Consider the following 24,220-nt stretch of genomic DNA (forward strand, 5'->3'; position numbering starts at 1 on the left):
GGGTTCCTTTGAACTGTGAGTTGAGTCTGCGTTTGCCCTCTGGAAACACACTTTCGGGTCTCCCTCCTCCAACACGGACGGGTGACCCTAGAAAGTGCTCTGGCCGCTCCACTCAGCCTTTGGAGACAGAAAACTTGGAAAAAGTCTAGCTCGAGAAGTAGCTTAGGAAACAGGACACAGGCTTTTGTGGCCCCCAAGTGTGCAAAAAGGAAGTTGTTCCGTTGACAAAGTGAATCATTTTATGTAAAACCAGGTTAAACAGGGCTGCATTCTAAGCAGCGTCCCTCCTGTGTACTATGAATGCACGTGGGGCCCTCCCCACTTGGGTGGGTGAGGGCATGTCCAGACTTTTTCTGGTGTCTCCAGAGGCTGGTCTCCCCCTGCTCAGAGGGTCAACCAAACCTTTTGACTTTGGGCAGAGCCGAAAGCTGCCTGCTTTTCCCACTTGCGAGTGGATTTTTGAAGAGCCCACTCGCAGTCGGTTGAGCAGCTATACTCCCCCCTCCATCTTGCCTTCTTAGTTTGCCTTAATTAGGGGGTGGGGAGTTGGGTTTGGGGGCCCGAGTTCATGTAAAAACTGTCAAGTGAGTTAAGGGAAAGGGGAAGGAGAGAGAGGGTGGAGAACTCCAGTGCAGAAAAAAATTCAAAAATCGTAAAAGGAAAAGGGGGAACTTGAAGCCCAGAAGTCATTGTTTCCTTTATTTCAAAGGGAAAAACCTGCCTGATTCTCATCCTTTTGATTGATTAAGGCCCTGAATACCTCGCAGGCCCCGAGTGACAGTCCTTGAATAGACTCGAGCGAATAAAGCGCAGTGCTGAGCGCGGGGCTGGCACTCGGGGGTGTAAAGGAGGCGCGTTCGCTGGCACTTACCAAGTTATAAATAAAAGACTATGTACAATAGCACCTTCTCTAAGGACAGACAGTCTTTACAACACTCCTGGCGTCATATCCTGCTGGGGACACTTCAGCTCCTAGCCAAGACTTTGCTCCTTTTATTTTTCCAGCACTTTAGTCTGAATACCATAATAAATTCCTGAGAACAAATGCTGCAGCCGGGCAAAACTTTAACCTATAGATGCATCTCTGCCAAAGCATTGGGGAATCTATACCTCCAGATTTAGAGCTGGGGCTTCCTAGAGACGGTTTTTTAATCAAGAAGAGGAGACCTTTTTCTTTCTCCTCCCTTCCCGAGCCTTCAACCAACCGGTACTGTGGCCTCCAGCCACTACCTAAGCTTCACACTATCCCTGCCCCCAGACTGTGAAGACAAAAGAACTTATCAGCGCACTCTGGACTCTAAGAGGAACCCCATAGGGAAGACCCTCATAATAAGCCTTATGCCAAGGGGCATGGACCAGAGGAAGGAAGACTAAAGATGTCTGGGGGCTCCAATGCCTTCTTATTGTAATTGCACCCCCTTCATTGACAAGGAAGCCAAGAAAAGTGGGCGCGAGGCAGAGCCGCAGGGAGAAGAACAGAGACATAGAGACACACAGAGAGACAGAATGAGAGGAAGAGTCAGAGACAGAGAAAGACACACAGAGATACACACCGAGAGATAAGGAGACGGAGAAATAGAAACTCAAGGAGAGAGACACACATAGAATGACAGACAGACAGACACGGACCCCTCTCCAGTCTCAGCAGCTGCCATCTCCCTCGGACTGTGCCTGTTTCCGTGGGTGTACCCTTCTCTTCCCGGGGAAGAGGCGCAGCGCAGGTTCCTCTCCGGGCCTGCCGAGGCTTCGGCGCCGCCGGGGATGGGAAGAGAAAGTGGCTGCTGTCGCCCAATCAGCGCGTGCCTCCGCCACCCGGGACGGTCTCCCCGTCGGCCAATCGCAGCTCAGGGCTCCTGACCAAGCTTTGGGTGAAAGAACTAATAAATGCTCCCGAGCCCGGATCCCCGCACTCGGTGTCACGACGGGAGGAGACTCAGGCCGGCCGCGCACCGCCCCCGGCCCCCCCGCCTCGGCTCGTCGCGGCGCTCAGAGCCCCCGCCCCAGCGCTCCCAGCCGCGGGGCCGCTCGCCCAGCTTCGCACCAAACTTTTCCGCCCTGGGCTCGGGATCCTGGACTCTGGGCCCTCCCTGCCCGCCCCTTTCCCTGGTTCAACCTCGAGCCTCTCTTTGGACTAGGAGCGAGCAACCCCCTCCCCGTGTCCCTCCTCTCGCTCCAGTCTTTTTGGGGAGGGGCTCTCCACGTTCGGGGGAGTTGCCGAGGGTCACCAGCGCCTCTCTCGTCCTTCTGTTTCGCCTTCACCTGGATATAATTTCCAAGCGGCGCTGTCCCCAGGATGACCACACTGGCCGGAGCTGTGCCCAGGATGATGCGGCCGGGCCCGGGGCAGAACTACCCGCGCAGCGGATTCCCGCTGGAAGGTAAGAAAGGGCCTCAGCGCCGCCGAAAACCCCGGGGCCGCGGCGAGGCTGCTCCACCCAGCCCCGGGTCTCCACAGGCGCGTCCAGGAGCCCATTCCCGGGGTACCCCCCCCCAGGAGGGAACAGTCGGGCGAGATCCCGACTCGATTTTCTCTGGGCAAACGAAGCGCCCTTCTCTCAAGTCCTCGCGGAGCTTGGCCGTCAGGCCTGCTCCTGGGCCATTGCGCTTGCCTCTGTTGTTTTGGAAATGCCGTGGTGGGGAGAGGATCAGGCGGCTTCTGAGCACCAGAAAGCGACTTCTCAGCATTTTGTCCACCAGCATTTTGTCCACCCGAAGGCATCTCAAAACTATCCCGGTTGCTCCCGTGTTTGCTAAACTTCTGTTAATTCCGGAAGGGATTTCTTGCCGCTGCAAAGTTGTGGAGTTTGGAAAATTTAGTATTAATTGATTTATTAATTAGAATTCCATTCATCTCCAGCGGCATCTCGAAGTTTCCACAACCTGTTTGGGGAACTGCCTTTCAGTTAGCCTGAAGGTTCTGGAATCCCAGGGAGGCAAGAGGATTTGCAAGCCCGAAACTTTCTAGGCAATTTGCGAGGTTGAGGCGCCCGAGCCGGGATGCTGACCGGGTGGTGCCTAGCCTTGGCCCTCAGTCCAGAGTAGGATGTAATATCCAGGGCACCAGGGGAGGCGAGGGGACCTGCGAGCAGACCCGTCTGTCGCCTCTGTCCCGAGGTGTAACAGGTGACACGCACTGACACCTGCGGCTTGCTTCCAGGACCCTCTTTGACCTTTGGCTGCGGCCCTCTTAGCCAGAAACCTGAAGGGCTGTCAGCTCCTCCAAGTGCCTTAGAAAGAAAGCTGCCCCAGTTAGACAGTGTTTAGTGTGACTTCGAGAAGGCCTGGGTGAACATCTTTCTGTCAGGGGCTGTTCCAGCCTCAGAGTCTCCCCCACAAGTTGTCCCCTTTCCTGGGCCCAAAGGGAAGACAGTTTCACTGGAGCGAGTTAGTTTGCCCTGGTTGTTCCCTTCACACAAGATTATGTGCCCCTGAATTGCTTAATAATTTGAACAAGTGTAGTTGAAACAGGGTCTGGGGCTGGGAGCCTGAATGGAGCAGTTTCAGTGTTGAGGCTGTAACATGGCGATTGGCCAGAAGAGTGAGAAATTAGGTGGGTTCATCTTTTGGGCTGCTCTCTGCTCTCCCGAAATGACGTTCTGTGCGTCTCTCTCTTCGCCTTCTGCTCTCAGTGTCCACCCCCCTCGGCCAGGGCCGGGTCAACCAACTTGGCGGTGTATTTATCAACGGCAGGCCACTACCCAACCACATCCGTCACAAGATCGTGGAGATGGCCCACCACGGCATCCGGCCCTGTGTCATCTCCCGCCAGCTGCGTGTGTCCCACGGCTGCGTCTCTAAGATCCTGTGCAGATATCAGGAGACGGGCTCCATCCGTCCCGGCGCCATCGGTGGCAGCAAGCCCAAGGTGAGCACGTGGTCCTGGCCCTGGAGGCCTCCTGCCTGCAGTGTCCCGAGTTAGGGAAGAATGGGCAGGGGGCAAGGACTGCCATCTGGGGCTTTCTGAGGAGTTTTTCCAAATCTGAGAAGGTGTGTGTGTGTGTGTGTGTGTGTGTGTGTGTGTGTGTGTGTGTATTGGGGGTTGAAGGGAAGTGGCTAGAGTGCTGTCTTAGCTGGCTCTCCTTGATGAATGCTAAGGAAAAACTCCAGCCTTTTTGCAAAGGTGATAAGGCATTTGTTTTTTATGCCTCAGAGTCCTGGAATCCCCATCAAATTATTTTAATAGGCAAACACCCAAAGTGTGAAAGCTGTATGTGCCCACCTGTTGCTGGTTTATTCCCCAAGTATCATCCCAGCTCCCAGCCACTGCACTGCCTTTTCCAAAACTAATCCAAGGAGCCACTTTTGGCTTTTAATGGTTTCTCTCCCAACTCCCATCCCCAGTCGCCTCCAGTCCAAATTGTCTTCAAGGAGTCAAAAGCCAGGGTGATTTGTTTTCTTTGTAATGAGCCAATGACTTGGCTTTTAAAAGGTACTTTGGTGCTATCCTCAAATTATTTTGGTTCTCCTTAAAAAAGGAAAGAGAATCACACTGGCTGTGGCTGAGTGGGAGGGGATTGTATACGGTCTGCCTTTTCTTCTGGATGTGGGGAAAATCCAATATAATTTTCTAGTTGCCACAGGGCAAAACCCAAAGGAGGGTTCTGGTAAACTGAAGACTTCCAGACAACCGCTTCTCCTCCTGCTATGCCAGCCCCCTTTGCAACCTCTCTAAGAATCTCTGGAAATTCTTTTTATTGGGAAAAAAAGAGTCAGTCTCTAAAATTATCCATATTTGCTATCCTCTTTAATTTTTAAAAAACCTGGATACTCACCTTTTGCATTTCATTTTGGTCTTCACCTTAGCTAAAATCTTGTGCTCCTTTGGAAAGGCCCAAGTCACAGATCTAACTTGAGTTTTCTGCTACTCTTTCAAGCATTCCTTTTTTAGTTTCGTTTTCGTGTTGATTCAGTGTAAGGGGTTGCCTTTCTTTATTTCCATGGATCAGAAAGTACACCCCTTCCAATATGTCATAGCTCTTCTTATTTTAAGCCGATTGAGGGGCTGATCTGGGGAGAAGAGTACACAGGCTGCTTCCGGGTGGGATGGTTTCCTCTCTGCCCCTTTCTAAAGTACACAGCCTCAGAGAGCAAGGGCCCTTTTGCTAAGCAGAGGGACCTTCCCAGGGGGTGCAAGAAGGAGCGCCCCTCCAGGCCCGAGGCGGTGCGGCCGCCACATCTGGCCCAGAGGACTGGGTACCAACGCCTGCCTGCCTGTTCTCTTAAAGCAGGTGACAACGCCTGACGTGGAGAAGAAAATTGAGGAATACAAAAGAGAGAACCCAGGCATGTTCAGCTGGGAAATTCGAGACAAATTACTCAAGGACGCGGTCTGTGACCGAAACACCGTACCCTCAGGTACCAGGCTCATTAACGTCTTCCTGGGGCGAGGCGTCAGTCGCTATTATCCGGGCAGGCCATCTGAACCATCATCACCCCAATGATCGATCTGGGCGATCGGAAGACGGCCCCTCCCAGGGCTCTGAAATATTTACTAGCTAGACGTTTTTGGCGTTTTATGGAGGGAGTGATGAGCTGCTTGTCCTGGGGTTGAGAGACCGCCGCTGAGGGCTCCCCAAAGAGGATTTCTGTCGTAGAGGCAGGGCAGGAAACGCGAGGCGGAGGCCAAGCGTTTATTAATATTGATGTTCCCTTTTAAAGAGAAACAAATGTTTTGGTAATCCTAACCGAAGGGAGATGGGGCCGCGCCAACCGAGACTTCACCGTGCGCGCCAAGGAGGGAGGCTTCGGCAACGGCCGGGATTTTTTCCCGAGAGTCCCAGGGCCCATCCGGCGCCCCCGGCGGCCAGGGGGAGGCGGAGGGAGAAGAGGGGCGAGCGCAGGCGAGGGCGAGGGCGCGCGGGTTTGTTTTTAATTAAAAGGAAACTCCCTTTTCCCCCCTGCGAGAACGAGATATTTCGGAGCATGGATTTGTTTACCAGACTGGAATCTGGAAAAAATAAATGGGAGAGAGTGCATTTTCTTTGACTTTTACAATAGGAAACGATCCTGCAGTTGAAATTTAAACCCTTTATGGCCTCAAAAAAAAAAAAAAGAAAAAGAAAAAAGAAAAAAGTTGAATTGCAGGGGACGGGTCCGCTCTGGTTCTTCCTGCCTTTACCGCGAACCGCGGGGCGCAATGCCTTCAGGTTGAGGCGGTGCAGTGTGGCTGGCGGGAGAAATCTCTTAGATTGGAGATCTAGAGACCCGTCTGTGGAGTCTAGGGAGGGAAACTTCCTACTGGGGAGAGCGGACCGAGACCGCGGTTCCCGGCCCTAACCTGGAGGTGCGAGCTTTCCAGGCTCCCGGCTCGGTGTTCCTAGAGGCCGATTATGCGATGGGGGGTATGAGTGGGAGGGTGAGAGGGGGTGTAGAAGGACGAGGATGCCCAAAGACGCTGGAGGAGGCAGAAGCAAGCTGTTTAGGGCAGGCCTTCTAGGCCCCCCCACCCGTACCCCGACTGGGGGCCGGGGGGCCCCTTGCAGCGCGGCCCTGCACGTCTCAGTCGTAAGTGCCCCCTTCCTCCTTCCGCCCCCAGTGAGTTCCATCAGCCGCATCCTGAGGAGTAAATTCGGGAAAGGCGAGGAGGAGGAGGCCGACCTGGAAAGGAAGGAGGCGGAGGAGAGTGAGAAGAAGGCGAAACACAGCATCGACGGCATCCTGAGCGAACGAGGTAAGCGGCGGCGCGCTGGGCTGCGCCCTGGGGGCCGGCGCCTCCCCGGACTCCGCGCTCTGACGTTGGGGTCCTGAGGGCGGCGCGGCCCCGCTCGTGTCAAGGCCCCTTCTCGCTCCTATCCCCTGCACCCGGGTAAGAGCGTTCAAGTGAAAGACCAGAGACGCACTTACAGTGAACACAAAAATCTTTTCTTTTTTTCTTCTATTTTTAAACCTTTCCTCCACACCACTCGCAGCCCCACGGAAGGCAGAACTGCAAATTGCAGTCTGGGTGCGGGGCCACCCTGCTGCCCTCTGGGGTACGGGACTGGGCGTCTCTGAGCTGTTGTGAGGCAAGGGGCAGTCCGTGAGCCTCCGGAGGTTAAAGGAACTTTTTCCGCCCTTAGGAAAGGCCCGGGTCTCCAAAGGGGTTTCCACATCGGAGGAGGGGGGCGCAGAGAGGGAGAGAGGAAGAGGGACGGGAACGAGGACAAGAGAGAGAGAGAGAGACTCAAAACTCTTTAAGGCAGTGGGGTCCCACCACACTGATTGCTTTATAAATGTATATCTGTAAGTTGGCTGTTTTTTTGTTTGTTTTAAATCGGTTTTCAAATGCGGTAGGGTTTGAGCTGTGCGTGTCTGGGAAGTAAAACAAGCCTAAGCTCTGGGTTACAAACCGAGGGGGTCTGGGTTCTTGGGCTCGCAGTGCCGGCACCCTTTCTCCGCCCAGGGGTGCGGACCATCATCTTCTTGTTGGCTGCGATCTGTCAGCCTCAAGAGGAAATCTCCCCCGCGGAGTCATAAGTGCAGCCGGCGGGTTGTCTTCAGACTCTAAAGGTATGCGCACTCCCACAAAAGAAAGCCAACCCCGTGGGAGTTGAACCTGGAAGGGTTCACGGCAGCAAGAGAGTCTCAGCCGTTTTGCGTCTCAGCACTTTTGGCCTTGGGGATGGTTGCACCTCCTCCAAAGCGCAAAGGGCTGGGAGTTGCCAGGTGCCCCTCTCCCCCATGCGTGGCCTTCCCTCGCCCGGGGCCGGGACTTCGTTGGGCTGAGTTGACTTTTGAGTTGCCCTAGAAGGGCAGGCGGCTCTCCAGGTGGGCTTGGAGCGGTCACCCACTTCGACCGGCTGGGTCTGAACCCTCAGCCGGTGGCATCCAGGGTAGGGTCAGGAAAGTGGTCGCTTCTTTTACCTTCATTGCTCAACTCCGGGGCGGACCGCTGGCCCTCCGGAGCGGCAGCTTTACAAATCAATGCAAACTCTGTACACAACCTCGAAGGGACCCAGATTTCAATGTTATATATCTGAACCACAGATTTCAGCGATAAACAGGTGCCTAGATGCCCCGGCACACACAGGCAATCAAGAAAAGACACCAAAACCCAAGACAGGTTGGGCAGGGGAGATACCTGTGCTGTTGCTTCCCTCCTTCTAAAGCAGGGGCCTCACATGGACTCGGTTTAAGCCCTTCCTTTTGGAGGGGTGCGTTTCTGCCCTGGTCTCTGAGAAGAGACCCCAGCTTTTATTCTCGGTCTAGATGCATCACGGAGGTGCTGGGAGGGAGGAAGGCGAGAAACCAGCCAACCCCAAACCTAACGGGCCCCTGCAGGCAGCGGGGCAATGAGCCCAGAGGGTAGGAGAGACTTGGGAAGGGGGGGTGGTGAAGGGTGGCAAGGCTTTGCTACTTGTTGCTGGAGGCGCCTTCTCCGCAGCTCGCCAGCTCCCTCACAGCACCGGCAACCGAGGCCCAGGAGACAAAACGCCCCAAATGAGCTGGTCAAACATTTGTACAACTTTTCCAGCTTTTACAAAGAAGGCCTTTTCTACACAATCTACACTTGGAGATGAACTTGGGAGACAAAGCCTGGAGAGTCCATTGAAACTCACACTTTAGCTCAGCCCAGACAAAGCTCCAGCTCGCAGCAGCTTGATGTGAACAAAGGAAGGCAACCTTTTTATAATTCAAGGAGAAAAGAAGAGAAAACAGCCCCACAAAGGCCCGAGAATAGACATTATGGGCTTGCAATGAGGGATGAATTATTCAATGAGCCCCAATAGCTGCTGCGCCAGGAAGTTTTATGGACTTTCCAGCGTGGAAAAAGTGGCCATTTCACCTACAAAATGTTTCTAGTCTTTTGGGCCGTCTAGCTGGGCCCGCTGCCATTCAAGGGCAATTGCTAAAGGGCATTTTCAAAATCAGAGTATTCTCCCCAGAGGGGGCTGAACCGTTGAAAATACACAGATACACACAACTCGGGAGGCTGAAGTCTAATTTAATTTGGGGTTGTCAGGGAAGATGCAGTGTCAGTCTCTTCAGTGTCTCTAGCTCCCTTTCCAGATGAGCCCTGGAGGACAAGAGGGGCCCAGAGAAAGGACAGAGTGGAGTGTAGTTTGAAGGGAAGTTTAGAAACCTCAAAAAAAAAAAAAAAAATTCCCTCTATCCTTTGGGCCGCAAAAGTCCCAGGCTGCCCCGTTTGGAAAATAGACTGAATGTTGATAAACGGCTCTGAGCTCCCAGACCGGGCAGGAGGAGCCCGGCTGAGGAGGGACGTTTAGGTGTCATGATCAGGGCGGCTCGCTCTCTCTGGAGGTTCCAGCTTCCTTTCCGGCCTGCCGGATGTTTCTGAGACTGGCTTTCCCGAGTACCTCTCTCTACTTGTCAGAGACTGGGACACAGGGAAAGAGGTACCCTGAAAGAGGTCAGAACGGCCCGCCCCCTCGTTTTTCTCTCCAGGGTCTCGTCCTTTCTTCTGGATGGCCTCTTTCACCTTCCCAACTTTGCCGTGTCCCTCGCCCAATGCAAGAGCAGCGCTTCGGGCCGACGCGGGGCGCTCAGGCTCGTGCGCGCCCTAGGCGCGCAATAGACGCTGTGCGCCACTTCTGGATCTTTGCTTCCAGCTCTTTTGCCAGGGTGGAAGGAGAGGGTAGGGCAGCCAGGAACATCCCCCAGCACCCTCCTCATCTCCCCACACCCCCACCCCCCTCCCCACACACCATTCCTCTCCCCAAGAGTCGAGCAGGCGCAGCGGTAGGAACCTAACCCCGGTCGCAGCAACTGGGGCTGTGGGCACTGCCCGCGCTGCGGCCACTCAATAGGCGTCTCTGTTCCTCCCCCGGCGCTGCGGAGCTGGCCCGCGGGCGCCGCCACAATGGGCCGGCCCCCACTCCTGCGCCCTGCGCCAAAGCGCCGCGCCGCCCCCTCCCCTGAGCTCCGGCCGGCTCGAAGCTTAGCTCGCCGGGCTGCAGCCGACTCAATTGCCTCCTTTATGTCCTTCTCACTTTCATCTAGACACAGCCCGCCTCCCCCGCCCTCTTCTTCTCCTCTTTTTTCCCCCTTCCTTGCCTGAGGCTCACATTAGTGAAATTTCTGCAACCTCCCCATTTTTTTCTTATTTTAAAGAAAGCCCTTAACACAAAAGCAGTGACTAATCAATGGAAACTGCTCCTTCATCAACTCCTCCTCCAGCGGCAGCAGCAGCAGGGTGACGCTTTTCCTGTTTGTGAGTTTTGGGAAACATTTTTGCTTTGTGCCGTAATGGAATTAGAGCACAGATGAGGACTGTAAATGGACACGCGACTGCAAGACTCTCGCTTAAATATTTAGATGCAAAGTTACAATTACTGACTTGTTGCTGCGGCTTTGAAGTGGCAGCTCGGGAGTGCAGGGTGAGAGAGGCCAGATTGCCAAATTGATGTTTTGATTGGGGCTGGAGATACACTTTCATAGGACTTTACCCCTTTTAAGAATCACCAGTGAGCGTGGGAGCTTTGCAACAATTTCAAAGATTGAGCCAAGAGACCCCAAGCATAGGTAGGTTGGAGCTTACCCTCCGTTTTTTTTTTTTTAACGCTCCCTTTCAATTTGATGTTTTTGAAAAAGTGCTTTTTTTCTTTTTTTAATTTGAGAAAGTAAAGGTGACAAAAGTTTTGCTTGAGTTTGTAAACTTAGGAGCTTTTCTAAAATTAACGAGGACGACATCAACTTTTCAGCGGGACATAAGATAAAGCAATTAAAAACGTACAGAAGTTTTAAAAGTCCTGGAACTATTTCGTTCCCAGTGGAATCATGAAAAGAACATTTTATCATTAACTGGAGTGCTACTGACATCGAGGGGAGCGGAAGGCCGTTTCTTCCCTCACCCGCCCCCCGGGCCCCCCCCAGCCTTCAATTTAGCAGGGAAGGACATTTTGGCGCGAGGCAAAGGGCGGGTGGGGGGGGGGTCGGGGAACAGGCGGGGGCGGGGGAGGGAGGAACTTTCCCACAGATTAAAATCACGGGCTATAAGATCTTAGGTTTGTGGCATCGGAACCTTTATTAAAGTGGACGGCCCACTCTCCGAGTCCATTTGTCAGAATCATGAATTTGACCCCAATGTCGTCTCTGGTCTTTGGGGTAAATTTCATGTTTTCTGAAGCCCTTACAATACTCAACAAGGAAATATCACCCGTTTGGAAATGTATTGGAAATATCAAAACTTGAATTAAAACACCTCGCTGTGTTCTTTTCAAGGAGATAACGGTAACGACTTTCCTGTTGGCCCGATTTGAAAGGAAAGACCCGAGTTCGGATCGTGGTTTTATTTTTCGAGGGTTTGTTCTGTTTGGTTGACTGCTATAGGCTCACTTTCTAGCCTTATTGAAAACATGCAGATTTTCTAACTAATGCTTGAAATTGTATGTTTATTTTGAAGTTTGATTTGCTTGTTGATAGCACCGGAACGGGGACGTAGGGGCTTCACGTGGGTAATAATTACTGAAGGGTCATTTAAGAGTCCCCAGGGCTGTGCAGTAAAAGCCATCGGCGCGGTGAGGTGGAACCAGTAAGTGCGCGTCAGTTCAGGGAGTGGAATATGCGGAAATTAATCAGGTGAATACGAGCGTTGCCACCGAACTCAGGTTCAACATTCATGAATACATATATTTTAAGGGGAAAAAAATTCCTTCCTAACTATGAGGTTATATGCTCACATCGTACGTAAATAAGTAGCCAATGAATATTAAAAGCCTCAACAGCAGCAATAAACGGTGAGAGTTTGGCCAGGGATGGGGCAGAGAAGGTTGGTTCAGGTCAGTGGAGTCCTATGGCAGGTAACTTATTTATGTGGGTAAATAAAGATTAAAGAACCATTAAGAATGTACATATATAACTAACAAGACAGTAAAAGGCAATTAAGCAGTCAGTTTAATGCCTTATCTCACTGGCTGCTCTGGGGTTGTTTTACAACTAGGAATTAAAATCTGAAAAGGAAGTTTTCAGCAGCTCTGGCCAAATATTGATTAAGTAGCTGTTTGTTGATACCATTGTTACGCATTAAAAGGCCGGGATCCCGGCCTCTCAGTGGCCATCTTCCATTGTGAGGGATTCTTAACCACTGAGATCAAAGCGGGATCATTTCAACTTATCTGTCTTGGAAAATCCTTCTTTTCCTCTGAAACCTCTAAGGAGGATTGACTGAATTCTCTTTAAGAAATAGGAACCGAAACCAGTTACGTGTCCTAGGTTTGCCGAGAAGAGATTCATGGGGTGTTTTTAATTATCCTATGGTGATTTCTTGTTTAGAACTTAGGCTAAGATGGTGAACTTATCATCAAATAAGTTCTCGTTTGGGGGAGGTGACGAGAGGCATGGAAGCTAAGATCCTGAATGTCACTAAATTTCTAAATATGGAAGTTTTACTGAAGTTACCTGCCAAGCTGGAATGACGTAAAGGCAAGATGTCAGAGTTTTGTGTAAAACTAGCTGGAGAACAATTAAAAACACAGGAAACTGGGAGTTAGATTGATTGCATTTCTCTACATATGTTTTCACGATTTTTGTGTTTATGGATGGTTAGATGAGTCCCATGTATATTTTTAAACCTCCTACAATGTAGGAGCAGATATGTGTTTGTTTGTGTGTATAGTTAAAGTTTATTTATAAGTCGGTCACTATGAGTTATGTTGGCAGTAAACTATACCCAGTTGCACACACACACAAGGATTTATTTCTCCTGTAGGTTACACTTTCTAGAGTCATGAGAATTTGAGGTAACAGCACAGCTTACCAATTCATATTCAGCACTGCTGTTGAATGCTAAGAAAAATATTTCTTTGAATAATTTTATGACTTTTTGGCTGTTGATTTTTCGATGAACTGTTAGGCTTTTTTTGTTTTGTTTAAGAGTTCAATATATTTGGATAGATTTTTCTTTTATTATGAGAGCTAAAATGCATGCAAAGACTCTTTTGGAAATACCATCTCTGTGCTTAATTTGCAAATTCCAACAAGTCACTCTGAGGTTGTGAAATTTATGCCAGATTCAGTTTTGAATATTCAACTGAGCACCATAGATCTGCCTGTGTGCGGGATTTTCTGAATCCCTTTCTCTGTGTTCATTTCACTACTAAATAACTGTGCTTGGGGTTTTATTTTTATTTCATTTATTTTATTTTACTCTTATTCACTCTTTTTAAATATAAATTTATTTATTTTATGTATTTATTTTTGGCTGCATTGGGTCTTCTCTGCTGTGCACGGGCTTTCTCTAGTTGCGGCGAGCGGGGGCTACTCTTCGTCGCGGTGCGCGGGCTTCTCACTGCCGTGGTTTCTCTTGTTGCAGAGCACGGGCTCTAGGCACGTGGACTTCAGTAGTTGCGGCACGTGGGCTCAGTAGTTGTGGCTCGCGGGCTCTAGAGCGCAGGCTCAGTAGTTGTGGCGCATGGGCTTAGTTGCTCCGCGGCATGTGGGATCTTCCCGGACCAGGGTTTGAACCCGTGTCCCCTGCATTGGCAGGCGGATTCTTAACCCCTGCGCCACCAGGCAAGTCCCCTTATTCACTCTTGAACAAGATGAATCTTGACATACAGAGTCAGAATCATTAGTGGGTATTTTCTAACATTTTGTATTATAATCTCCCAATTAGTTAATAATCTATCTGTGCTCAAATGTCCTTTGAAATAGTCAGAGTCATTGCAGTGTGGGACAACTGCCTGAAACAGATTAAGCTGGAAGTGTGAGTCAGTGCAGATCTATTATGACTACCTTGCCCTGGGTCCAGATGCAGTGCTAGAGAGTTCTTTGCTGCATTTTCCATGTATATGTGTATTTCATGTTTCACTTACATGTGGAGTTAAAGTGACTTTCCCCCCTTAGATATCAGGCTATGTGTTCATAGACTGCCAGGGGGACAGCAGAGTCATACTCTGAGTGGGGTCTGATGTCAGTACCAAGGCAGAATTACTGACTCAATAACGGGCTATGTCAATTATATCTCAATAAGGCTGGAAAAAATAAATATTTGATATTATTGTTAAAAAAAAAAAAAAAGCACTGGCTGCCTCAGTGGGGAACTGTGATCAGAGAAAGTGAAAAGGAGTTTCAGAAGTTGCCACTCTCTTGGAAGATGCACACCAAAGTGAGAACAGAGGACCATCCTCTGCTCCGTTGGGAAAGGTTTTCTCGCCCCGTTCATGCCAGTCTTGGGTAGAGAGTGGCACAGCTCAGCTTTCAGCTCTATCTTGCAGTGTTGGGACAAATGCTGAGCTCCAACAGTGTTGAATTTTTGCTGGAATCGGGATGTCTCTCCTTTTAGAAAGCTTCCCCCACATTTCTGTGATGGTCTCAAAGGAATAGAACATATGTACTTTCCAGTTTGTAACTGGAAAATGAGCAGTTATCGAAATGGCCGTTAACGTTATAAAACGTTTATTTAAGAGAGATGAGTTAGAAGCTTCACCATTGTCAAAGGGAGCTATGAAAACCATGGAAAATAGTTGTTGAAGACACTTGAGCAGTAAAAGGCCTTATGAATTCATATCTTCAATGTCTGTTTTCCTTCCTTCCTGATAAAAACTGAGAAGAGACTAACAGATAATTTCTGCCCTGGAAATGTCCACTTTTCTTTAAAGAAGTAGTTGTATTTTAATAAAGAACAATGGTGTAACATTTCGAATTTGATTTGGTGCACATTTCTCCTGCAAAAAAAAATCCTGAGAAAGAGTTTTACCTTGCACATTGCATATAACAAAGTTCGTAGCATTTAAATTTTAGCTGCAGGATTTTAAGTTGAAAAAATCCCAAACAACAAAGAACCCCTTCTCTTTGCAGTGAAGCAACTCAATCAAAGTAAGTAGTCTGAGTTTTTATGTCCGCCTTCTTACTGCAGTGATTGGGAAATGAATCTTCCCCAGTAATACAAACTAGAACTCATGACAGGCAATAACAAACTAGCCATATATTTGTCTCCTTAAACCCATTTAGTGATTTGATTTTTATGTATTTTTATTTGGCCAGCTTTACTGTATCTACAATAGCATATTAATATAAACTCTTGATTCGAGGAGCAATTTCCCACTCATCCTGGATCCAATTCCATTGGATTCTATTTTAAAATAGCTGATCAAAATGCTTTGTGACAAGGATGGGAGACTCTTCTTGGCTGACGAACATAGGATTGAGGGAGAGGAAATACCACTGATTTTTCAGCATTAAAAATTTCCAGGATCATATTGAGAATTCAAATAGTATAGTTTTAAGGAGGCTTAAATGTAAATTTAAAAAAAATTTATAATCAGATGGTAGGCATATTTCTGGAAACAACTACAGAATTAAATGTACTTGGCTTTATGTCATTACATGCAAACAATAAGTAAGTTAGGGTAGAATAGCTAAGAAAGGAAAGTTAATGGCTGTGTGGAATTTATCTAGCAACATGGAATTGGTTTTTCTATACTTTCATAGTCAATACTTGTATGGTCACATACAAATTTACATTTTTAACAGAAAGCCTGCATTTGTAGGCTTGTGAGTTTTATAGGTACACAGATAAACTAAGAGTACAGCCACCATACCCCTCATATCTTTTATCTTTTTTTTTTTTTTTTTTTGGCAAACCCTAATATAGGCATTAACTTACTTCGGCATTGTCTGGGGGTATTAACATCATTTTTGTTTCCTTTATAGGGTCTATCTTCTTTTTGAAAAAAATCTTGTTTTTAAACAATTATAGACCCATAGAGTCTGTCTTCAAACACATATTTTAAAATTCTTCCAGTATTCAAACATATTATCATGATTAAGAAAATCTTGGCCACAGGGTGTGTGTGTGTGTGTGTGTGTGTGTGTGTGTGTGTGTGTGTGTGTCTCCCAATTACCGTGGTTGAGCTTAACCTGAACTAAAGAAAATTAATTGGCCCAATTCATTTTATTATAAGAAAAGCAACAGTTTCCTTCTTTATGAATCCCCACTTGGCTGGTTTCCTGACTGAAGTTCACTAATACAAATGAATGTTTCTTGTCTGACTTAAACACACCCCAAAGTCCTTTTTCATGTCTTTGCTTGCCTTATAAGAGCATAGCACCCAAGGTAAAAGTAGTCTGTCTTGCACCACTGATTTTGCTCTAAAATTGAGAACAGCACATTTTGGGTGTGAGCCCCTTGAGTTCTGATGTCTGGTAAGATGGGGGCACATTATACCAATTTCCCAGGGTGACATGAGAATAAAATGAGAAGATGCAAGTTATGTGCGAGTTACACCTATCTCACAGGAAAACTCAGAATCTTGTGGGGTGGGGGGAAGGCCCTCTGGACATGCAGAAAGTGACTAGCCTACTGGCAGATGGGCTCTGCCCAAGGGCAAATAAAAGCTTAACTCGGGCTTTAGGAGCAACAATGAAGACCAGCACACATACAAGCATGCACACACTCACCAAAAAATTCACTTTCACTGATTCCAGAAAATTGAGTTTATAAGAAACTCTTTAATGTAATAGACTATATTGATTTAATAGTTTGAAAAATAATAAAATTTGAAAACCATTTGCCGAGATGTCAAAAGATATCTCTTAATTACTTTTTCTCCCGTTCTGTAGTTTACTTTTCTCTCTTAGACTAACTTGGCTGTTTAAAACTCTTCCAAATCAAACTTTGTTTTGTTTGTGTATTTGCACAAGTCTTTTTTCCTCCACTGGCCTGACAAATACTGCTTTTTGAAAATGGATCTCACACATGCGTTCTTATTCCTGAAATCCTGGTGCAATCCTTCATTTTGTGGAATTGTGTTTGTGTAATTTCTCATTGCGTCCCTTCTCCAGCCTGCTTCCTTGTTCTTAAATGTCTTTATGGCTCCACACGTGAGATAGTGTGCATTCTTCTTTCTTTCTGCATGATTCTTCTTAATCCCTCTCCTTTAAAATTGGAGTTCAGAAATATTAAGGAAACTTTCCAAAATAGCATTTGTTAAGCTGGAGGATACATTTCAGTGACCTCTCTATTCAGTTTCCCTCTCTATCCAGCCCCCAAAGCTTGGGACTTCTGTACGAGTAGGGTGCAATGTGAGGGTAAAAAGAAAGTAGCCTGGCTTGTAAGACTTGCGGGGGGCTGGAGGGGCTGGAGAGCTCCTGCTCTGTGGTTCTCCTGCTGGAGGCAGCTTGCCAGTGCAGCCACTGGAGAGAAGGAAGGTTGTTTTCTTATCCCTGCATGCACTGGGCTGACCTGTCTCTGAAATAGGTCAGGCTGGGGCACCGCCAGTTTACGCAGCTGTCACGGCTTAGGCGTCTCAGCGGGCAGCCCGGCTCCTTGGCCGGTCGACCCCCAGTGAATTGATAAAAATTCGCTGTGAGCCCTGGGCCTTCCTTCTGGACTGTGCTAGCCCTCTGAAGCTTTTAGAGGAGGGGGACTCCTGGATTATGGGGGCCAACTCTCAGGCCTAAAAAAACGAAAGCGTTCTTTATTCCGAGGATTGCCCTCATGGCCACCCCTCAAGTGAAAAATACATGTGCTGTCAGATTGTATTTTTAAATCCATATTTATTTTGACCAGGTAAAACCTACACTCTGTACATAATTCAAATATAGAATAAGGGCGTACAGTGACAAGTCCTTCTTCCCACATCAGGACCCTCAGAATCTTGGCTGTCTTCTAGAGAGTCTGCATAAACAAGCAATTGTGTTTCTCTCTTAAACATATTCTCTCCTCTTTGTTTGCACAAATGGTAAGCACACTGTAGAAACTGTTCTGCTCTTTGCTTTTTTTTTTCCACCTTAGAATATATCTCTGCAATCACTCCTCATCAGACTGAGGGTCTCCTCAGCCTGTTTATATAGCTGCATAGTATTCCATCCTATTGGCAAGTGATGATTTACTTAACAGCATTTAGAGTGTTTCCAATCAAACAGCACCATTTGGCACATGTGTGACTTTATTTGTAAAATAATTCCTCTGTGGTAGAGACAAAGGGAACGGCATTTGTGATTTTGATAGCTTTGGTGGAATTTGGGTTCTGCATTGAGAACAAATGGTGAAGGAATGCTCACTAAACATGGAGTGTGTGTGTGTTTGCCTGTGGCCACTTGTACAAGAAAAAAGAGACACTTCCTTCTACCACTGTACGTAGGTAGGAGCATAGGTTTTGAAATTTCTGCTTAGGAAATTCCTCCAATATTTTGATATTTCTCCAAATGTAACATTCTCTAAATCCAAGGAAAGCTTTTTGCTTTGACTTATTGGTTCCCCTTTTTATTCTTTTTTTCTTATCTACTATTTATGTCACTTCGCCTCCATCAAAAATGGTACACTTATGTTACGCATTCTTATTTTTCTTTCTGCGATGGAAAAATTATGGATAGTTTTTAGAACAATTCAGAGACAGCTTATTCTGATTGTTTAGTTACAAAAGACAAATTGTCTTTCAGGGTTACCAAATTAGGTTTGAACTAGTAAGAAAGCAGATTATGTCTAATAAAACATGGTCTTGTATTTCTAATATTTGAAAAGTGCTGGCCTGATTCTCTAGGGGTTTCTTGAGTTTGGTAAAGGTTAGTTTTTGATTTTATGAACTTTTAAGGGGTATGTATCCATTCCCTTCTAGGCACAGAAGACATTTTATGTTTTTGCACATAGCTTGCCTCCCTCAAATCATTTCAGCGCATTTTCCCTTAAATCTGATGCTCAGGAATGCAGTTGTTGATGCTGCTGAGTACCTGGCTTACCTAAGCTGGAAGTTCAAGTCTGTGGAATGAACCAGAAAGAACTGGGCTCCAACTATATGAGAAAACAACACTCTCCAAAGCCTCCTGAGAAAACTGGAGATGTGAACACCAATACACATACACACACACACACACACACACATATATATTTTTTTTGCGGTATGCAGGCCTCTCACTGTTGTGGCCTCTCCCGTTGTGGAGCACAGGCTCCAGACGCGCAGGCCCGGCAGCCATGGCTCACAGGCCCAGCCGCTCCGCGGCACGTGGGATCTTCCCGGACCGGGGCACGAACCCGTGTCCCCTGCATCAGCAGGTGGACTCTCAACCACTGCGCCACCAGGGCAGCCCACCAATACATATTTTAAAGTCAATATTTCAAGTCATTCCTTCTTAGGACTGGGCCTTTTGGAAACAGGAGAACAAGTTAGGGGCTAAGGATTTAGTTTTGAAAATCAAAATCTTTATTCTGTTTTTTCAAAATAACAGGAAAACAAAAACAAGTCTTCTTTCTTCACTGTTCCTGCAGCCAGCCCCACAGCATGTAGCACTATTCAGCCAGACACAAGGCAGGAAGGTGTGTTTTCCTAATGCTAGAACTTTTGTCTGTGCTTCGATAGAAACAGCCAGCTGGGAACCCTGGTTCTCTTTCTGTTTCCCCTCTGACTGCCTTACGGAACTCCAGAGGAGTCAGTGGGGATGGAAACAGGCCTGGCATTTAGAGCATCTGCAAAGAGCTGAGAAGAATGAAAAGCAGCTTTTTTTTCCCCCTCTCCTGGCTCTGTGCATAATTTGGATTGAATCGGGCCCATAATTTGTGACATCTGATTACTACCTGCAAAAGTATGCAGCTCTCCATGTAGGAAGAAGGGTCTTGGGAGGATTAATCCCAATGAGGAAAATTGTGATTTGTCAGGTTGCTGTGAGGTGCTCAACAGAAATTTCGACCGCATAAAATCAGTGGTTTTCAGGTCCACATCAGCAGAACAACTACTCTTTAGATTCTCAACACATCCTCACATTGTTCTCATCACACAGGTGAAGGAGGAAGCAGGCTGAGGCGTTCTCTGGGGAACTGGCTCAGCGTCAGGGAGCAGGGGTTCCGGTGGGAGAGCTGCCCCTTCGCTTCTGATTTTTAGATTTGTAACTTTTTAAAATAAAAAGAGACCCATGAATTCATCTGGGGAAACACTTCAACTTTCCGTTGTATGATTCCCAAGTGAATGGGATCTCAGTGTCTGGAATTATTGGTTATATGTTGGAAATTTTTAAGACATAAAATCCTCTCAGACCATTTCTAAAGGGGGCTGGGAGTCCATTTCAGGAGGTCGAGTGAATAAATTGGGTCTCCTCACAGAGCATCCAGGGAACCTGCAATATGCCAGGGCAGAATACGATTTGGGAAGCTCTCCAGGGTGGAAACTTTCCAGGTGGTCGATTTGCTTGACTTTTACGCAGATGGGACACATCCGGCACTCGTACGCATGCAAGACACATTTATCAGAGGGCAGTAGAAAGGCAACTTCTATAGCTTCTTACCAGAAGCCAAAGTCTGCTTGTGGTCAGTGGCCCTGCCAAGCTCTGAATACTGCTGAATTTTTGTCTGAAAGAAGAAGGCAAACGGAGCACTAAATTCCCATTTAGCAACAGGTTAGAAACTACAAGGAGCCTGGCTTAAGAGTGCAGGGACAAGAGGGGTGCCTGGGTAGTGGAATGTCCCCCATTCTACAGGGAATCAGCTCCAGGTAGAAGGCCACGGTGCAAACTCAAGGCCTGGCTTGTTTTGAATTAGCTTCCGGGCTTTTGTCAGTGAACTTTTTGGGTCTCAACTTCTGTCTGTCTTCTTCCTGCCTGTGGAAAGTGTCAGCTACGGTTTCTCGGGGCGTCCTGAGTACAAAGCCAGCTGGGGGCTGGGAAGGCCACCTCATCTCGTTTTCATCAGAGGCTCAAGAAGTGGGTGTGGAGACAAACAGATCTTGTGTAGGTCAAGTACTCATTCCCTGGCCCAGCTTTGTGTCATGTGGTTTGTCCTTTTTAGACAAATTGAAACCAAGGGCCACTATACAGGCTTGCCTTCCCAGTGGAGTACTCGCACATACCTGGGGCAGATAAGGAGAGCAACACTCTCCTTACTACAAAATACAAATGACATAGAGAGCCGAATTTGGTCTGAATCTTTGCTGGCTGGCGAACTTTCATCGTTTTATTGAATTACTATAATTTAACGTTACTTGTTTAAAGTAATGATTTTTCCCCTGAAATGAATCCTTTTTACTTATTTATTTTTAAAATTGAAAGCTCAAATTAAATTAATTAGGGAAGACAATGATTTTCTTTCACATTGATATTTCTGGTACTTGGAAAATCCTTTTGGAAAAACTTTAGGAGACGGTCACTCAGACTGTAGTTTATAGGAAATGATGTTACCGGAACAAGTTTGGGTTTTGTACAGGGATGTTTGATAATCTCCCTGCCCCCAATCTTCCGTTCCCAAACCCTGTGAAAATGTTTCTCTCACTTTCTTTTCACAAAGGACTCAATGGGCTGACCTTGGGTGAAAAGAGGGCAGTCTCAGCTGCTGTTCTCTCTTCTTTCCTGTCTCCCCAACCCCTGTCCTGCTTCTACCTGGCTTACCCTCCCCTTGTGCACTCCAGCTCCACACACACATACCATTGCTTCCACCGAGCTCTACCTCATTCACATTGACTTGACCGATTGCCCTTCCTAAGGATGCAGTTTTCCAAAAGGGCCCTGGGAGCAATTGCCTGGCATGGAGGAATGACTCCCCAACGGCAGAATTCCAGGTACCCATGTAGGAAAGCTTTTTGGTTGGGGCAAGGTATAGGTTTCTGTTGCCCCGCAAATCGTACTCCAGCAGATCCCAACTTCGCTGTGAATGGGCAGGACTAGTTCTGCTATGAGGAAGCTCTTTGTTGGTGAGCACGGCCTTCCAGGGCGTGGTACCCCATTGAGCTATCTGGGGGAGGCAGAGGCAGGTGGGCACCAAGAGCACTTCTCCTGTAGGTGTATTTTCCACACTTCCTGGATGCCAGGGAAGGGACTTGGCTTGTGTCCTTTGGGTTTCTTGGCAAAAAGCAGGGCCAGAGGAAGGACATACAGCGTCTGTTCTGGCTTAGAGCCATAGACAGGGAGGGCACTTTGGGGCCCATCTTGCCTCTGATTCTAAGGAGTAGATATCTGATCTGAATATTCATGCTTCTAATGGTGCCTGGACCATTGTCAGAAGTCAGAAGAAGTGAGGTTCTCCTCTTCAGCAAGAGTAGGGCCCAAGGGGCATCCATGATGGATCTACTGGCTAGGAGAGCTTCTGGAAGGCCAGAGGCTCCTGGACTCTCAGCGCTAGGGTCCTGGAGAGCCTCAGAAACACATTGCTTTGGAGAATGTAAGCCACGAGGGTCCCAGAGGGACAGCTGGCATTTATCCCACCTGTGATATATGGGGTTCAGAAACAGCCCGCTGTGTTTGTGGACTCTCATGATCTTGGATTCCTGCTGAGCCCCCATAGCTGGCATTTAGACTTGATTGATGTTTTGTAAGTATTAGGTAATGATAGCAGATACAAGTATCTAGAAACAGCCCACATCTCCCCCAGGCCCTCTCAAGTGGAGGTTGAAAGAGGAGTCCTGGGCAGAGGTGGGTTTACCATAGAGCTGAGGAACCTTCAGTTCCAGGGCCCCTCACCTGTGTGTATCCCTTCCAGGGGACCCCTAAATGATAAAAGCTTCAGGTCCCACAAAAATGCATCTACCCTTGTCCTCATTCAGTTTAGGGTGGGGAAGGTAGAAGCTAAGACACATGGGCTCCCTGTGCATGGAGTATGGGCCTGGCACAGCTGTGTGTGACAGCATAAAGATAATAATAATAATACTGATACTCAGTTACCCTCCACTTGTATCTTGGACTTTAGAGCTTCCAGGATACCTCCTCATTTCTTATGCCTTATCTTGTTTACTTATGGAGCCAAAGTCTGGGTCTGGCAATCCAGAGCTGCTGAGAATTTACCCACGTGACCCTTAGGCTACACAGCATCCTCAGTCCTTGCAAGGAGCCCCTTAGATGGATCATGGGCCAACTCCTCACAAGAAGCTGAGGAAGCTCCATCCACTCACTGGTTACAGGCAGGTGGGTAAGACCCTAATTCTGGGGGGCCTTTGTCCCCTCAGCTGTAAAGGTTGTATTAGGCAATTTTTAGATGTTTCTTGTAGGTCTCTGAAACTATGATTGTGACCAGGTTGCTTTCCCTCTCCGGACCTCATTCTCTCTTCCTTTGAAAAATGGAAGTGTTGGCCAGTGTGAAGGCAACAGTCTCTCCCAGCTCTGGCAGGTTGTGGCAGCTTCGGCCAAGTCCAGCTCTTGGTAGACATTGGGAAGCCCAGGCAGCTGTTTGAGGAAACAGTGGGGCCTCCAGGCAGTTGGGGAATCGGGGCAAGAATGGAGAGGCCCCTGGTGGCCCCTCGATGTGTCAGGAGGTGAGCAACTCCTACTTGTCTTATCTCTGGGGGGAAGGATGCCCTTAGGTGCCGGAAGAGTGAGGGTGGGGTCTTGCTGCGCCATTGAGCAGGTAGACACCCTGGCTTTTCCCCATCCACACAGGGAAATGCATGCTTTTTTGTACCTCTTGTCATAGCTGTGGCTTCCAGATGAGGCTGGAAAGGCCTGGGGGTATTGGTTAGAGAACTTCTCCTTAAGTTAGAGTTGCTTAAGCAGGACGGTAACATTCCTTCTTTCAAATCATCTGTGCCTAGACATTTTTTCCTGTGCCTAGAGAGGAACACACGAGATTTCTGGCAACTGATGAAGTCAAATCTAGGAACTGTCTGGGCTTGAGGAGAGAGAGAATCAGACAATGGTGCATTCACTTAATCGGATTCTGCTGTCATATCTTAAACTTAAATTAGCTCCCTCACTAGTAGTTCTCAGAAACCCAATTGGATAAACAAGATTTGCTTTTTTTTTTGCCTTTGAGTTAAATACATGCAATATACACTTACAAATAAAAAAAATCATATTTGAATCAATCAAAAATTTCCACTCGAAACAGAGTTTGTGAGAAAACTTGTAAAGATTAAATGGGAGATAATTTCAAATCTGAAAACTTTTATTGTTTTTTCAAGGACTTTTTTATGAAGCATTTTAGGAACTCGAGGAGAATGTAAGAAATATTTTTCGTTACATTGAAAAACAACTCAAAGCAAGATGTCGTAGCCTAACAAGGGAAGATTTTAATAAAGTTTTCCCCTTGCTTATTTAGTTTTGTGGTAGAAAATTATTTCAGAAGTCAACATCTACTACATATCAAGTTTTTAATATATATTCTGAGAATAGAGAGTGGTTTCAAATGCTACAGTCCTTAATTACAAAGGCTAAATGATAAAATTAACAATGTAAAATGTATTGTGAAAAGTCATTTTTTGTTTGAGGAATTTTTAGAGCATCTAAAATACCCAATCTAATATATGCATGCATAATTTTTCTTATGTATCTGATATCTGTGGCTTAAATTTGTTGTAGTTTTCTTTATCTTAAACAAACAGATTTTGTAAGCAAATTCTGAAAAAATATCTACCAATCTTTAAAAATAGAA

At 47.3% G+C, this 24,220-nt stretch overlaps 1 protein-coding gene across 4 annotated transcripts in view; it reads left to right on the forward strand.

The window, feature by feature from the left end:
* The first annotated feature begins 1,906 nt into the window (after positions 1-1,906).
* Positions 1,907-24,220, forward strand: part of PAX3 (paired box 3) — a 95,797-nt gene continuing 73,483 nt past the window's right edge. For 2 of the 4 annotated variants that reach the window (XM_032637549.1, XM_032637551.1), the window contains exons 1-4: positions 1,907-2,378; positions 3,630-3,865; positions 5,226-5,355; positions 6,536-6,670. In XM_032637549.1, coding sequence (XP_032493440.1) covers positions 2,294-2,378; positions 3,630-3,865; positions 5,226-5,355; positions 6,536-6,670 — 586 coding nt within the window. In that variant the 5' untranslated portion in view covers positions 1,907-2,293. The remainder of the gene's footprint in view (positions 2,379-3,629; positions 3,866-5,225; positions 5,356-6,535; positions 6,671-24,220) is intronic. The other 2 variants (XM_032637550.1, XM_032637548.1) reach the window with 2 other exon arrangements.

This window comes from Phocoena sinus, chromosome 7, assembly GCF_008692025.1.
Source record: "Phocoena sinus isolate mPhoSin1 chromosome 7, mPhoSin1.pri, whole genome shotgun sequence".
NCBI classification, from domain to species: Eukaryota; Metazoa; Chordata; class Mammalia; order Artiodactyla; family Phocoenidae; genus Phocoena; species Phocoena sinus.